General features: G+C 38.3%; 1 protein-coding gene across 1 annotated transcript in view; it reads right to left on the reverse strand.

Moving 5' to 3' along the window:
• Positions 1–16,798, reverse strand: part of PRIM2 (DNA primase subunit 2) — a 125,620-nt gene that overhangs the window by 39,671 nt on the left and 69,151 nt on the right. The window contains exons 8-10 of the mRNA XM_080389902.1: positions 14,128–14,195; positions 6,739–6,811; positions 5,464–5,649 (exon numbers count right to left, since the gene is read on the reverse strand). Of these exons, the coding sequence (XP_080246028.1) occupies positions 5,464–5,649; positions 6,739–6,811; positions 14,128–14,195 (327 nt within the window). The remainder of the gene's footprint in view (positions 1–5,463; positions 5,650–6,738; positions 6,812–14,127; positions 14,196–16,798) is intronic.

Raw genomic sequence — 16,798 nt, forward strand, 5'->3', positions numbered from 1 at the left:
TGTTTATTCTTTATGATCTTGTCTCCCCCTAGTGGCTGGCCCTCACAGAAATGTGCTTCTACCTGTATTCAGACCTGTATGCAGAATCACAGGGTAAGTCAGGCTAGAAAAGACCTCAGGAGGTCTCCAGTCCAGGCTCCCCCTCATGGAATTTCTAGCTGGCCCTGGTAGAAACATTCACCACCAGCTGTTTGCAATCAAGGTAAAGTTTCACTCCTGAATCCAGATTCAAGGACCTCCCTAAGATCATCTGGAAAAGAAATGGAAGAGGCAGGAAAATCCAGTCACTGAAACTATCTCATTGGGACGTATCTTCATCCTGAAGCCTCATCACTTCTTAACAGAGTAGAGACTTATTCCTTTGCATACTGATGCAGTATATGGCTGGCAAGTTGTCTGTCCTCAGATTCATACATGATCATCACGTGTGTAAGAAACATCTAGAATATATTAAAAATCAACTGAAGCTCAAAAGCTTCACTGTGAATGGTTTGCTTCTTCCCCAGTCACAGATGCTGAGCATGGTTAAGTGAGTAATGTTTCCTCTTGCGTCTCCCAGGAGAATGTCTGTCATGAGGACCTTTACCAGCAGGAAGGGATGCAGAGGCATACCTCAGACAGGAACCTCTGACAACTAGAAAACATCCTGCTCATTGTCATTGCAACCAACCGCTACAGAAAACAACAAGCCATATGAAACTGCAGTAGCATGATCTGGAAAGCTAAGTCAGGATGAATAAAAGGCTTCACTAGCCTGAACGCCACCACATCCCCCAGGAAAGAGTGCTAGAACACAGCGGCTGAAGAGCCATGTCTCACTCACATTAACAAGTCACAAGGACAAGAAAGCTGTTATGTCACAAGGATAATTTTGTAAATATAGTAATGCATAATTTTGGAGATTTATTAAAGAAAGAAAGAAAGAGACAAACTCTTGTGCCATTTTCAGATGCACTTCAGTAGTATATGCAACAATAATAAAAATCTGTGCAATATCAAATTGCAATTATCAAAGGAATTACTTTTCAACACAGAAGTGCACAACTAGCAACTGTCTCTTCTGTAAAAAATGGTAAATAATCAGAGTACTAGAAGAGAACATTTCCCATCACTGTGCATCAAATACTGCTAAGAAAAATAATATATATCACAAGTGTATATGTAGCAAAGGAAAGCAAAAAAGTGGTGGGTTGCCTTAAACCCATCCATCTGTATCAAAACCTTAATTCCAGGCTATTTGCTAAAGTAGTAACTGAATAATGCCTTAAAGAAACTGATACAGCTTTCATTCTTTCCTTTGTTCAAAACACTACATGATCTTTCAAGTCTCTGATTTCACATTCACAAGCTAATCATACAAATAGATACAAACAGTAACAGCCAAATAATCATCTCCACTATAGGAGGATTTTACTTTCAACTTACCAGAGCATTTTTACAACTAACTATACTGTAACTATTTAACTTCTCTTCATTCATCTTATTACTTTCTTTTTTTCAAGTATTTTAAAAGCATACTGGAGCTACCTCCCTATTTTGGGGGTGGTGGGGTGGTGTTGCTTCTTAAGCAAGAAGAACAGGATGCGAATGAACCTAAGGGAATTAATATCTATTTAGAGTAAGATTACATGTTACAGAAAAAAAACCAAAACAGCCTTAAAATAACACTTGAGATTATGAAGCCCACTAGCATAACCACTCAGTAAGAAGCAACACATCTACCACCATTTCACAGCTGATCCTATCATTTCAACAACAATAACTTACCATTTAGGCACTCTTAGCCTAGCAATTCACACAGTAATTTTAATTACAGTGCCTAAAGAAAAAAATGTTTTATTTTGTGCTCTGTATTTGTCGCTGTTGTGAACATGCCAGTACGTGATCATCTGCCCCCCAACAGAGGATCTCCACTAGTTTCAGTGCTTTCTTTGTAGGCACTATTTTAAATTTTTTTCCACTGAATGCATGGTTTCACACTTCACTTACAATACACTTTACTTTTAAAGGTAAAATATTGTTTCTTAAAAACACTGTAGAAAAGTTTTTATCAATGAGCCCACGGGTATGTTCACATCACTGATTCACGGCACAGGATGAGTTCTTTTTGGTGCAAATTTTCCTTGTGCTAAGCCTATGCTTAGCCTGCTGGTAAGCACTCCAGTGCACCACTGGTGCGTTCAAGGTAACTCACTCCCTGCTGAAGACTGAAGTTGTCTGCCTAGAATTCTTAGGATTCAGAACTGGCATAAATGTTGCAGCCACTAAAGATTAATGTAAACACATAATTTTGAAACTGCAGCAAATTGAACACTCCCTTGTTGCAATACAACAGCCAGGAACAAATAATTAGCAAGTATAATGCATATATCTTCACAATGCTCTGTTAAGACAAAAAAAGTACAATTATCTGCACTCTACAGGAAAGGAACAATGGCATGAGTGTCAAAAAATAAAAATGTCAAAAGGAGAAAGTACCAAGAAGAACTTTATTAATTTTCATTTTTTCAGGACATTAAACCTTGTATGACATTTTACTATGAAAACCTACAGGCTACTGACTTCAGGTACAGGTGTGAAAAATCAGCTTATTTTTTACCCCGGTCTGAAGCTGTTTATCTAGAACTTAAGAAGAATGAAAATTACATGGAAGTAGCAGCCTGCTTGTGAAAAATGCAGTAATTACAACTCCTTACTTCATTCACAATATACTTTCTAACTGTCAAAGGTAGACACAGGATCATAAAATTTCATTTATTTCTAGGGCCTATCAAGGGAGATGCTATAAAGTTATAACCCTGTCACTGAAAAAAAGACCCAAGGTGCATACATGTTGTCCTACATGTGCATATACCTATGGTGTAATCACACCTGTTCATACAATGACTTTTTAAAAACAGAAATAATACATACTTACATTGAAATAGTAAATGTATATATTTACATTGTTACTGTTTCTGATAGCTTGGTTTTATTCTTTCAGTTTCCTTTAAGCATAGGAAATTGCAACTGAAAAATCTGCATTTTCCTGAACTAGTATGCTAGTTGACCTAGGCAACAACAACCTGACACACAACTAGGCAGGTTGACCCTGGCTTGGTACCAGATGCCCACCCAAACCACTCTATCCCCTCCTCAACTGAACAGGGGAGAGAAAATATAACTAAAGGTTTGGGTGTCAAGATAAGGACAGGGAAAGATCACTCCCCAGTTACCATCATGGGCAAAACAGACTTGACTTGGGGGAAAATTAGCTGAATTTATTACCAACCAAATCAGAATAGGGTAATGAGAAATAAAACCAAATCTTAAAAACACCTTCCCCTCACTCCTCCCTTCTTTGCAGGCTCAACTTGACTCCCGATTTTCTCTACCTCCTCCCTGCCAATGGTGCAAGGGGATGGGAAACGGGGGTAGCACTGAATGAGTGTCAGTTCATCAGATGTCTCTGCTGCTCCTTCCTCCTCAGGGGGAGGCTCCTCACACTCTTCCCCTGCTCCAGCCTGGGGTCCCTCCCACGGGAGACAGTCCTCCATGAACTTCTACAACATGAGTCCTTCCCATGGGCTGCAGTTCTTCATGAACTGCTCCAGCCCAGTTCCCTTCCATGTGGTGCGGCTCTTCAGGCACAGGCTGCTCCAGCGTGGGTCCCTTCCACAGGGTGCAGCCCTTCAGGCACAGGCTGCTCCAGTGTGGGTCCCCACGGGGTCACAAGTGCTGCCAGCAAACCTGCTCCAGCCTGGGCTCCTCTCTCCATGGGGTCACAGGTCCCACCAGGACCCCGCTCCAGCACGGGCTTCCCACAGGGTCACAGCCTCCTTCAGGCATCCACCTGCTCCAGCGTGGGGTCCTCCATGGCTGCAGGTGGAGATCTGCTCCAGCGTTAACCTCCACGGCTGCAGGGCACAGCCTGCCTCACCGGGGTCTTCACCACGGGCTGCAGGGGAATCTCTGCTCTGGCACCTGCAGCCCCTCCTGCCCCTCCTTGTACACCGACCTGGGGGGCTGCAGAGTTGTTGCTCACTCCTCTCTCTAGAGGCAGTTGCTCAGGTTATTTTTCCCCCTTCTTAAATGTTATCCCAGAGGTGCTACCATTGTTGCTGACAGGCTTGGCCTTGGCCAGCAGCGGGTCCATCTTGGAGACGGCTGGCACAGGCTCTACGAGACATGGGGGAAGGCTTCTAGCAGTTTCTCACAGAAGCCACCTCTGTAGCCCTTCCTGCTACCAAAACCTTGCCACACAAACCTAATACAAGTAGTAATTAACTGGCTTTCAACTGCAAAATTTGTTACCTCTCTTGAAATCCTTTCCTGAAATCTTTGTCAGGGAACAGATTTTGGATTTCTTTCTTAACAAAATATCTATCTACTCTTAAATCATATCCAATTTAAGGAGCTAGATTTACAGAGATTTAGGTACTCAAATCATACCTTCAAATCCCTTTCGCCTTCCCAAAAAATCTGCAGACAGTTGATCTATCTTCTGAGACTTGAAAGAGACAAACGTACCATAATTCATTGTAGCAAGCATTACTTTTTGCCCTGTATCTTCTATAAATAGCCATGCCCCAGAGAACCTAAACTAACAAAAGAGTGTCTGCCAAACACTCCAAAATACTTCACAGAACTCTAGAAAGCCAAGATCTCACAAAAATAAATGCAAAGTATCACAGTCCAAACAAAACTGATATAAGGTCTGAAATTTCTGTTCCAACGCATGCCACAGGCTAGGCACGGACTGATGACAGAAAACCTGCTCGATTCTACATACACCGTTCAAGGTAAGGAGCAGGCCACAAACCTGAAAAAATTAGCATACATTTTTCACACTCTCAAAGGGACAGCACATGTATGTTACACTCTCCACACTCTTGATACTCTCAAAAATATTAGCAAGTGTTAGGACAATGACTAATATAATACTGCCTACTGCACTGAACAGCATTTTCTCACTTGAACATATTCTTCCATCTTCATTCACCTCCAGTTTCTTCTTTTATTCTTAGACTATAAATTTGCTAAGGCAAGCTCACCTCATATGCAGCTGTCCAATTTATTATTTTTTTTTATTAACCAACAAAAAAAAGGATAATTTGCCTTTCAGATAGTACTGTTTGTGGTCACTTACCTGCCAGGTGTATTAATTTAGTCACATACTAAGTGTATTTCACCAAAGGACATTGGTTTCCTAGTGATTTAGTGGTAAAGTAAGATTTTTCTAGTCCTCATCTATAGAAAGCCTCTTTGGGGCTTGCCTTTTTTCCCTATGCTTCAGGAGAATGACCAACAAAATTAATAAAATCATAAACAAAGAGAACCACTCCCCCACCTTTAAAAGACATTACTATGCCTTTTGCCCAGTTATCTACTTTAACAAGCACCTATTGAAATGTGTAGTACAATGTACACATTAACCACATCCTCACATTCACATATTTAGATACTTTTCATTTCATGAATTACCTTGTCTGCATCCACTTTTCCTTTGACAAATTCCTTCTTCCAAAATTCCAGTGCCTGTTCCAGAGTCAAGCCAATGCCTTTTAAGAACAGTCCATATTGCATACGGCCTCCATGACGGAGATGATGGTTATCACGTAGGGCTTTGTGCAACTGGCGCATGCAAAGAGGGAATGACTTCACAGAAAGCTGTCAAGGTAAAAATTGTGTTTAAGGCATACTGATCCTTTAATTTGTAGGATATATGTTTATTGTGATTATTAATCAGCTCCACTTGAAAATGCCAATGGCTGGAAGAATAGACATGCACGTGCAGAGTGCCTTGGGACCGATAACACAAGCGTGTCTGGCAGCCATCAAATCCAATAACAGAGTAATACAGGTGGTAGTATCAGACTATCTTCAGCTACAAGTAACACAGATTTAAGGCTGTCAGGAAAAACATACCAACAGTTCCATTACAGTATTTCTTGCTTCTCCCTTATGTTAGGTTCTGGAATGGCAAGGTGACTTTTGTGAAGAGTTTTTGGGGGTTGCAGGTGGGGATGGGTATTTTTCTTGAAATGTCTTTGAAAAACTACAAGCAGGACTAAAATCCACTGCAACTGATCTGCAGGTTTTTTTTTCCCTGAAGAATATTATTTCTTATAAAGCAAGGTTTCAGAGACTAAAAAACCCGAAACATTCAAGTTTACTTGGGCTTTGCATTTTCATTTTTAACATCTGAGTCATGCCATGGAATTCACTACCAAAGGAACCACTATCATGGTTAAGATGGACACTGAAAACACACATGATTTATAAAGTTCAGATAAAGTAGTTGTAATGTGTTCTTGCCTCTGCACCACTGATGTGGTATTACAATCATTTGTATTTACTTCCTTGTTTTGAAAAACCCTTCTGTAACTCAAAAGTAAAAACAATAGCATTGAAAAGACTAATACTGCAATGCAATAATCATAAACTAAACATCATGGGTTGCAAAATTATTTAATATGAAAATTCTGTTAGACACTGTTCATAATTATGTTAGGTATTTGTGGAAGTTCACAAAATTAAGTAGCAAATTAAGCAATTCATAATAGCTCCAGTCTAAATCCTGATTAGATGCATTTTCAGTTAATTCTGCTTTATTTTAAACTTTATCACAATTTTGTCCAAGTGGTTCCCAAGTGTTACAAAGCAAAAAAGATAAGGCTTTATATGTTGTATGTACATAGAGTACTTGAATTTTAAGTTATAGATCAACATATAACTCAATAAACACAGAGGACTTACAGCATCGATCTGTTCTAGAGAAATTTTTCCAGTGTTCTTCTGCACACTGTAATCTGGGCCAATGTAAGAATGGCTGAAAAACAAAGCAAACAGTTCAGCATAATTTAAAACTGTTCAAAGATGTTTTTTAAACTTACAAATTTAGAAAAAAATTATTTTTCCAATTAAGGACTGCAAATATTTTCTATCAGGCAAAACCAAGGAAACCGTATTTGACAGTTATGTAAGTAATTAAGATTTATAAAACCAACTATTAGAGTCAACATGGTAAAGAAACCCTCTCTTCCTTTCACCTGAAAGGAGTGGTGAGAGGTCATTTAGAATTCAGATCACAAGATCACACTACTGCTGAGGCTGAGAAAGATGATCGTCAGAGGTCTAAGTCCAACCCTCTGCTCAAATCAGAGTTAACTACAGCAAGTTCCTTAACATCTCATCCAGTTAGGTTATAAGCATCTCCAAGGACAGTGACTCCATAACTTTCTGAGCAGCCTGTTCCGGTGTTTGACCACACTGGCATTAAAAATGTTTTCTTATGTTGAAGTGGAAATTTCCTGTGTATCAGTTCATGCCTCCTAGCCTATCTCTGGATACTACTGAGAGGAGTCTTGCTCTGCCTCTTTACTCCCTCTTATCGGACACCTATTTATACATGCTGGTAAGACACACACAGAGCCTCTTGAAATTTGTCTCTACCAGGCTGAACAATGTAAGCTCTCTCAGCGTCTCCTCATACACACTGGGGAGTTCAAGGGTGGATACAGCCCTCCAGATGTGGCCTCACCGGTGCCAAGGAGAAGGGAAGGATCACGTCCCTCAGCCTGCTGGGAGTGCTCTTCCTAATGTCGCCCAAGATACTGTTTGCTTTCTTTGCTTCAGGGGTACACTGGTGGCTTCAGTCAGCTTTTTGTCTACCAGGACCCCAAGGTCATCTGCAACCCTGTTTCACAGCTGTTCAGCCCTCAGTGTATACTGGTACATGGGGTTATTCCTCCCCAGATGCTGGGCTTGGTACTTCCCTTTATTGAACTTCGTAGGGTTCCTGTCAGCCCATTTCTCCAGCCTATCCAAGTCCATCTGAAAGGCAGCACACCTGGTGTAAACCATTCTCCCCAGTTTTGTATCATCTGAGACATGCTGAGTGCCCACTATGCCCTATCACCTAGGACATTAAAGAAACAGCTAAACAATATAGGACCCAGTATCAATCCTTGAGGTACTCCACTGGTGATTGGTCTCCAGCTGGTCTTAATGCCTCAGATCACAAACCTCTGAGCACAGCACTTCAGTCAGTTTTCAGTCCACCTCACTGTCCATTTACCTAGCTCATACTTCATCAGTTTTTGGTGAGAACGTTACAAGAGACAGTGTCGTAAACCTTGCTGAAGTCAAGATAAATAACATCCGCTGATTGCCTTCCTTCCCTCCCTGCCCCAGTCTGTTGAGCCTTCTATGATAAGATGACCAGCTGCAAGGTTAGTCAACCATAATTTCCCATTCACAAATCCAAGCTGACCATTCGTGATCATGTTCTTGTCCTTCGTATGTCTGGAACTGAGATGCGGCTGACCAGCCTATGGTTCCATGGATCCTTCTCCTTACACTTTGTGAGGGCAGGTTTCACTTTTGCTTTCTTCCAGTAATCAAGAATCTCTTCCACTTGCTATTTGTTTAGCATTTAAAAAAAACAAAAACCAACCAACTAACAAACAGAAAACCTGATGTACCACCACGAACATCTACCGTGGGGAAAAGTAAAACCTCAAAAACTACTTAAGTGTACCAATAAAAAGCTGGGAAGGCTTTTACTGCAGTACTGATATACAAACATGTTAACTCCTGACAGTAGCTGTCAGACCAAATTAGCACAGGACTTTGCATGTGCTGCCTCACCTTTCATTCACACTGCAACGAAGCTGCTTGTGATACCTGAGCTAAGTTCAGGTTACCCTACACTACAGCAGACAGTTACATAGACATTGCAACAAAAGTAATTTCAAATCAAGTACAAGCATCTAATGCCCAGCTTTTACTTCTAAATATACAGACTTCTTGAATGAGGATATATGCAGGGCTGCAGAACAGGCCAAGAGAAATGCTTACAGCAGAACCCAACCAAACTCAAGACTTGACAGTACAGAAGGCAATAAAGCAAACGGCGGCTTTGGATATGGCATATTGTATCCAAAAATCAGGTTGCAAAGTCTTGGTAAGAACAAATTTCTTTGTGCAAGAGGGATTTTGCAACTAACTTACAAGTATCGTTTCTTAAATCTTTTGAAGGCATATAGAAGTTAACTCCAGAAAAAGGAATTTAGCTAAATGATGATATTAGGTGCTCCAGATCATTTTGTGACATTTTTTGTGACATTTTAATACTGTAAAGTGTGAAAAGCATATAGCTAAGGGTTGATTTTACTACAGTACAAATAGTTTGTTTAATTATACATGCAGTCATTTTATTCTTTAGCCTTATATCTGGCACACACTGGAGCGCTAGGCAAGCTTACTGTACTCAGATTTGTTTCACTACACAACAATGGATAAATAATTAAAAGTATTTGAGCAGTGTGTGTCTATTACTACTGATTCTACTGAAGTAGTATCTAAATTCCTTTTTAGAACCAGATCTGCACAACTTTACTTCGGCAAACTACAAACAAAAGAAAAATTACAGTCCTCAAAATATTAGAATCAAAGCACAGAACAACAAAAACCAGCTGATGCTTAGGCTTTTTTTTAAAAAAAACAACCAACCAACCAATTAGGAAAATGACCGTTCAGTCAGTTATGACATCCCCGGATGAATGTTGGTAACTTCTTAAGCTCCTCTACCATAATCACTTTAGACTATCTGCTTGTATCCTATAGTATTTATTAAAATCATACCAATAATGAAAAAAATTGCTAAGCTAAAGAAACCCACTTCTTATTATCATCCATAGAAAGGATTGGCCTGGAAATAGGAGGTCCAAAGAGAAGACACGCAAGTTTTCCTTTAAGTGAACAAAGTGTGACTTAAGGAGCAACTGCTAAAAAGAGGGCATGCTCTCTGAATCTTGCAGACCATTACATCTGGACTTGGTAGGTAACTTTACAGCGAGGACAGAAAACTCAATGCTGGGGGGGGGGGAGGGGGAGCAGGGTAGAGAGAGAAGAAGCAGTTCTTCTTTTCAGACTCTCAAAAGGTCAAATATTCTCAGTATGGTAAGCAAACAGCAAAATTTTTTCATAAATGTTTCCTTAGTTTTACATTAAAGGTAGCATATGAACTTTGCAAGGTCAATATGTCTTGATACCTGACACTACTTAAAAAGGCTGAATCGTACAAACCGCCTTCAAATGTGGTGCTCTGAAAAAGAGTATGCTTTATCCATCCAGAATATGTGGTAGACAGCAGCTGGGCATAAAAAAGCCAGCACTAGTCATGTGGCCTTCGGTAACTAAGCTGTTGGATTCTTGTACCAAGGAGCTTAAGGTACTAGAGCTTTGGGGTTTGCAACTTTAGGTGCCAGGTCTTCTGATTTTCCACACTAGAGATTCCCTAAGGTCCCTTGATTTCATCACAAAAAAATCACGCTGCTTTCTCCATAGATTGCCATTATTTTCTCCACATTTCTATTTAAATATCTCAGCAACCTTGGAGGGTGGGGGTGGGGAATTAAGACTATCCTTCATTCTGTGAACAACGGTCCTCACTTTTTCATGTCAGTAAAGGCTGCCAAACAGCTTCCTACTGCTGGTTTGAAAACACATTACAGCACAAACCAATCAGGCTTGTGAGCACCCTCACTTTCTTCTCCTATTTCTTTCTTCCAGTTCTAGCTCTTATTTTAGACTCATCCTTCCTTTTATTCCACATAGCTTCTGAGGTTACTTCCCGATTAAGCTTCTTACCTAGAAATATCCAGTTCTTCATAATTTCTTTTTTTAGTTTACTGGAATGCAAGCAGCAGCGTCTTCATTTTTCACTTTAAAAACCTGTCTATATAAATTCATGTCTCTCTTCATTTAGCCTGACTAAATCACTCAAAACTTGTTTTTCTAAAATCCAAAAATCTCAGTGACCAGAAGTTTTCTAAACATATCTTGCAATTAAAATCAATACACACATTCACACCACTGTTGACCAAGAAGAAACCTCCACCACATCGATGTTTCCAAGAATGGGACCTTTGTCTTTCAAATGAACAGCCGTAGGATCATTCTGATAAATACCGCATTATTCACAGATGTGCTAGTATATAATGGGATTTAGTGAGAATATGAAGGGCACTTTATAGGTGCTGAGGACAGTAAATGACACCAGTCTATTAAGGTGTGCATTCTTCTTTACTTGCCTGTGAGATAAGCATAAGTGAGAAGGAGAGTGAACACGCCTGCACGAATATTGTGTTATCCATTAAAAAAATCCCATCTCACAAAACACTTGGTTTCTGCATCAACCTTATGAACTATCGTTTGAAGACAGAAATAACAGAATTGTATAAATGTTGGTTGTAAAGGACATTAAAAAAAGGGCATTGAGTCCCACAACCCATCTGATGTGGAACTACTGCCAACACTAGTCAGATAAGCCATGGCTTTTTCTAGCCGCATCTTAAAAATCTCCATGAACCAAGATTCTTCACCTTTGGCAATCTGCTGCACTATCATTCTAACAAGGTATTTTTCCTAATATCAGATCTAAACCTCCCAAGCTGCTGTATGTAACTACTGTCATTTGTTATATCCTCTGGCACCATCGAGAATTCCAATACCATGATGTTTTCCTTCTAATAGTTATAGGCTGCTGTTTGATCATCCCTAAACAACCTCTTCACCACACTAAAAGTCAACTCGGCTTCTTATAATTCATGTACAGACACTCTTAGAGTAGTTTGATGGGACTGCATACAACAGGTTTTGTCTATCTTCGAAAATATGCCTGTGGAAGATTTAAAACAGTAGAGTGTTACGACCCTGTAATTTCATCACAAAACCCATATAAACTCCTTCAAAAGCTGGAGTTGTGCAAGTGTTCTTCTCATGCACTTAGACATAAAGTTTCCATTTCTATTACATTGCTGAAGTTTTAGCAATTTAAATCTCCTTGTAGCCTACTGTGAGCATGCATCGAATACTTTAACATTTTAACTAAAAATGTTCTCTTTTTTGCTCTAGTACAATTATTAGAAAGCACCAACGAAACAGAATAGGGTAAAAAAAGAAGACTAAAGTCACAGATAGAGTATGTATTTAGCCCAGAAAAGTCCAATTACAAAATATATGTTATGTCCATTTAAAAAAATAGGCATAGATTAAAATATCTGTGCAGAGATAATCCACAGTAAAATGACCTTTTTGGAGGACTAGCTAATTTAAAGTCACAAGCAGATATGAATAGCTGCCAAAAAAATATGTGGGGCATTAACAACCAAACAATGCTCTGTAACCTTCAACTGTATGCTCTTTTCATGCATTTCTATCTAAGCTTTTGCTCCCCTGATAAAGCTCTATTGACATATGCCAAAAACAAAAATACTGCTCTAAGAATTCATACAATGACGGTACAACTAACCAATATCCTCCTTTCTTATGAGCAAGATGAAGCAAAAAGAAATTACAGATTTGCAGAAATAAAAAAACACCTGTTCAGTCATCTGTTTGCTCACTGACAGAGTTTGTTTTTCAAGCTGTAAAGTTTGACATATTTTGTTTATTTTAAAGGAACTTCCAAAAAGGCAGCTTGTAAGCATTTAGGTAGTTTTTCCAGTTGGTGACAAAAAGTACCGGGCACAGCCCCTCCATTTTCGCAAAATCAAAATGGAAGTAACTTACCAGATGTTTAACACACATACACACACCCAAGTTAACATAAGAATGTGCAAAAAATACCGTTTTGCATACATGTAGGATACAGTATTCCTGTTAAAGTAGCTGATATTAAGCTACCTTTTTTTGCAGCCTTTCCTTTTCCCATACTATAAAAAACAAAACAAAACATACAGAAAGGACTGTGATTGCTGTGATACTGAAGGCTGTGCACAGCACATATCAAAATAAATTTCAAATTTCTCAGCTAGAAAGCACGATTTATAAAAAGCTAACCTAATTGCTCTTTAGCTTCAAATGGAGAAAGGCATGCCACTGAGACATATTTTGCTAAAATCCCAGTGAGATGTATGGCAACAAAGACAAGGAAATTCATTGGCACTCAGAAGTACCCCCTAACCAGCTACGTAACAGTTACACTGCAATATTTTCATTCATTGCTTTTGAATGAAGTTCAACCATATGTAAATAAGCAGAGATGCAATGAAAGCTATTTCTCCATTTCTGATTTACACTAAAAGCAACAGAAGATGAAACTGCTCCTATGTAATAAAAATTACAAGAATTACTTTTTTTTAAATCAAAATAAAATGTCAGGTTTTGGGTACAGGTGCCTTGAGCAGTGAAGTGCCACAGGAAACAGTGATCTTAATGCAAAGCTGTATGTTTTCAAAAACAGAGCTTTCATTACTGACGTTCAATATTTAAGTAACTTTCTACCCTTAGAGATATTAAAAACTCAACTGAATAAATACCTGAGCAGCCCAATCTAACCATATCTGCATTGAGCAGTGGCTGGGTTTAATGATCTCCAGAGGTTCACTCCAAGCTAAATTATTCAATGGTTCTAAGCCAATGCATCTCCCTCTAATTGTACAGATTTTGTTCTCCTGCACACTACCACAGTAAGAAAACTCTCCCAAACAATATAAAGTGGTAGAAAGCACTCACATATATAAGAAAGAGACCAGACCTATGCTTAAGCTGAAGAACATCAGAAAAGTATTTTTTCTTAACTCTTAATCCACAAACATGTTCAAAGAAAGTAGAAAGCTTCTATATACTGTATACTACTAAGAGAGAGGAATGACTATTTCAGATGTGTTGTAGAACACACTAATGGTTCACATTTTCAGTTCCCTCCATAGATCCATTAGAAGAATAAAGTAGGACTCCATATGTCAATGGAGTGAATGACAGTGAAATCTTCCAAAAGGATCACAGAGAATAAAATATTTGCAATGAGGAAGGCCCAAGCTCTGAGCAGTGCAACTTGGAATCTGTTTTAGTTATAAAAAGCTTAACAACTCTGCACTTACTACATTTTTTTAAAAAATCATAAAAGCTAAAATATTTTCTCGTTACATATATGCAACATCAGCCTTCTAAATTATGTTTCATATCATTTATAAAGCTTTTGTTAAGTTCAAGGGATACTTCCAGGGTGTTTTTTTTCCAGTCAAAGCCAACTACACAGACGAAGTGTCTGAAAAAATATGTAGCTAAAAACATTCTACTAATACAATTCTTTTAATCTGTATGAAAGAATATATTCACGCTTCCCGTTTATGCTACCTGAGATGATTAAGGAGAGGTTGTAGTCTCTCATCAGACTGTATGGAAGGCAGCGATCGTGCTGTCACCTAGAAGAAAACAGAAATTCAATTAATAAAATATTAACTTCAAAAAAATTGATAGCACAAAGCAGGAATGATATAAGAAATCACCCTGCATTGCTACAACTTTATACAACATTGGATAAAACAGACTTCCTCCTATCAAAAATAACTAAGCACAACCCTCCAGAATCTGAAGTTTGCAGAAATATTTACAAGTTAATAAAGCCAAACAGTGAAAAATATTATACAAAAAATTACAATGTTATTTTAATTAAATAGCAAAACATCATTGAAAGCGATACACTTTTTTTCCACACATACTTGAACTAGAAGTCATACTCCACTCAGCCAGCCTTCTAGCAATCACATAATGTAAATATTGGCCATTAAGCCATAATATATACAATTTATATTTGTGTAGAAAAATTTACATGTTTATCACTATATTACTTTTATATAGACATTCCCCTGTGTACACTTTTTTAAAAAAATAGGCACAACCTGTATTTTGTCATTGGCCTGTTCTAAACTAAATACATACTTTTTTTCCAGGTACCTCTTTCATTTGACTAGTTAAAAGATTAAACTTTTTTTGAAAGACAAATGTGGTAGTCTATAAATTAATAACTACATGTCACGCTATTGCATAATACCAGTTAACTAGTGTATTCCCTAAAATGATTGGAAAACTATATGCATTAAATTTGCTTAATATCAGTATATAGGCGTCTACCTTTAATCTATAAAAGTTACAAGCATAGCACTTTGAATACTGCTGACATACGTCTAATATAATATAATGTGCATTTCATGATTCTATAGCTACCAAGTTAGGCTGCACTTTGAAAACTACCTTTGTATAAATCTAAAATTTCAACATATTTCACATTGTATAAATTACCATCAAGTTCTCAAGTATTTGACAGACTTAAAATAGACAGTCTCAAAATAGCATGCATCGTTATACATACTCTTTTAAAATCTTATTTTAAAAAAATAAATCCAAAACCAAAGCCAGAAACCTTTTAGCACCAACAGTGTAGCTTCACCTTGCTGGCTCCAACACATCAGTAAAGGCAAGCACTGAAGGAGGACTAACTAGCAGGCTGCAACTTCTATTTATCACCCACAAATAAATATACTCCAGAAAAAGCTGCACTCAGTGTTTGGGTACAGGAGGCTTATTTGTAACCGTAAGAAACTCCATGCCAGACTTCACTGGCGCATAGGTAGACTGTGCGAATATGAAAAGAGCTTAATATTTTCCTGAAAGATCACCCATTCAGCGTATCCATTTCATCACCTTTGCTGCTAGGCAGAAGTCAGGCTGGGGCCAAATTTTAAGACTCGTGCCTCAAGCGAGCAGTATCAACCACCACCTAAATGAGAGTACGTTCAAAACAGCTAGTCAGTCAAGTGAAAGCTGAAGCTACTGAAATCAAGGACAGCGGGAAAGGAGAAACGGGCCATTTCAGCTGTTAAGCCAGCCCTGGCCTGCAGCAATCACTGCTTCAGAACGCGGCTCTTCTCTGTCCCGGGTAACCCAAGGGTGCTCATCCAATCTGACTGCTGTAGTAAAAGTCAGGTAGTCTCAGCAATCCAGTCATCTGTCTTTTTAAAAAGGTTTCTATCTTGGCAATTAAAGCGTTACTCACATTTTCTTATTTTATGGAGTTAGATTGAGACGCATACAGAATACTAAAAATTCAGTAAGTTCTGTATTTACTCAGAAGTTTCTCTTGATAAAAAAAAACTCATTTTCTTACCCCTGAGCATTAAAGGCCAACACACATATTGTCCCATATTCACATCCTCTATAAAGTAACCCTCTAATTTTGTTTTAAACACAACCAGAAAATCAGAAATTATTTCTGAAGAAAAACTGGAAGCCCTCCAAACACTAGCCAAGTTATTCCACTTGGCTAGTATCAGAACAGAGCCTGAATTACCTGAAATACCATTTTCTTCTCTTTCTATTAATAACTTCACTGATACAGAAAACAATATTTGTGTACACACTCACTTACATATGTATATTTTTACATGAGACAAGCATACAGTATTTTTCTCTATACAGTACTTTAAATATTACATTTAATCAGAAAAAGCTCCAAGTTTTTCCCCATTATAAACAATGCCTTCACAAAAAGATAATGTTTATGAAAGTCACACTGGACCGTAGTAAAGGAGGAAAAAAATAAAATTCAAAGCCTGCAAAAGTATTGATGTTATTGTCAAAGTTATATATACAATAAACTACATTGTTACATAAACATTACCAATGAACAGAAATACTGTTTTAAAACTTATTTGGGAGACTTGTAGGAGCTGTGGAAGAACCAAGATCTAGTGATCTTACCCCAGTTTTTTCCTGCTGTTGCAATGAAAGAATATGGAAGTAGTGCCCTATGCTGGCTGCTTCAGGAACCACCATTAAAGGGGAAAAAAATGTAAACCCTTGAAATCACAGGAGAATCCACATGGCAAATGTTTTTCTTCATTTTTTTTTTCTTACTGCCTTGTATTTCACCAACAATCATGAAACTATGCAAATTTTAGTAGTAAAATAAATCCCCATTTCCTCCATCACATTGTCTAGAAAGAGAAGACAAAGTTCTCTACAGAAA

This window comes from Falco punctatus (genome assembly GCF_963210335.1).
Source record: "Falco punctatus genome assembly, chromosome: 5".
NCBI lineage: Eukaryota > Metazoa > Chordata > Aves > Falconiformes > Falconidae > Falco > Falco punctatus.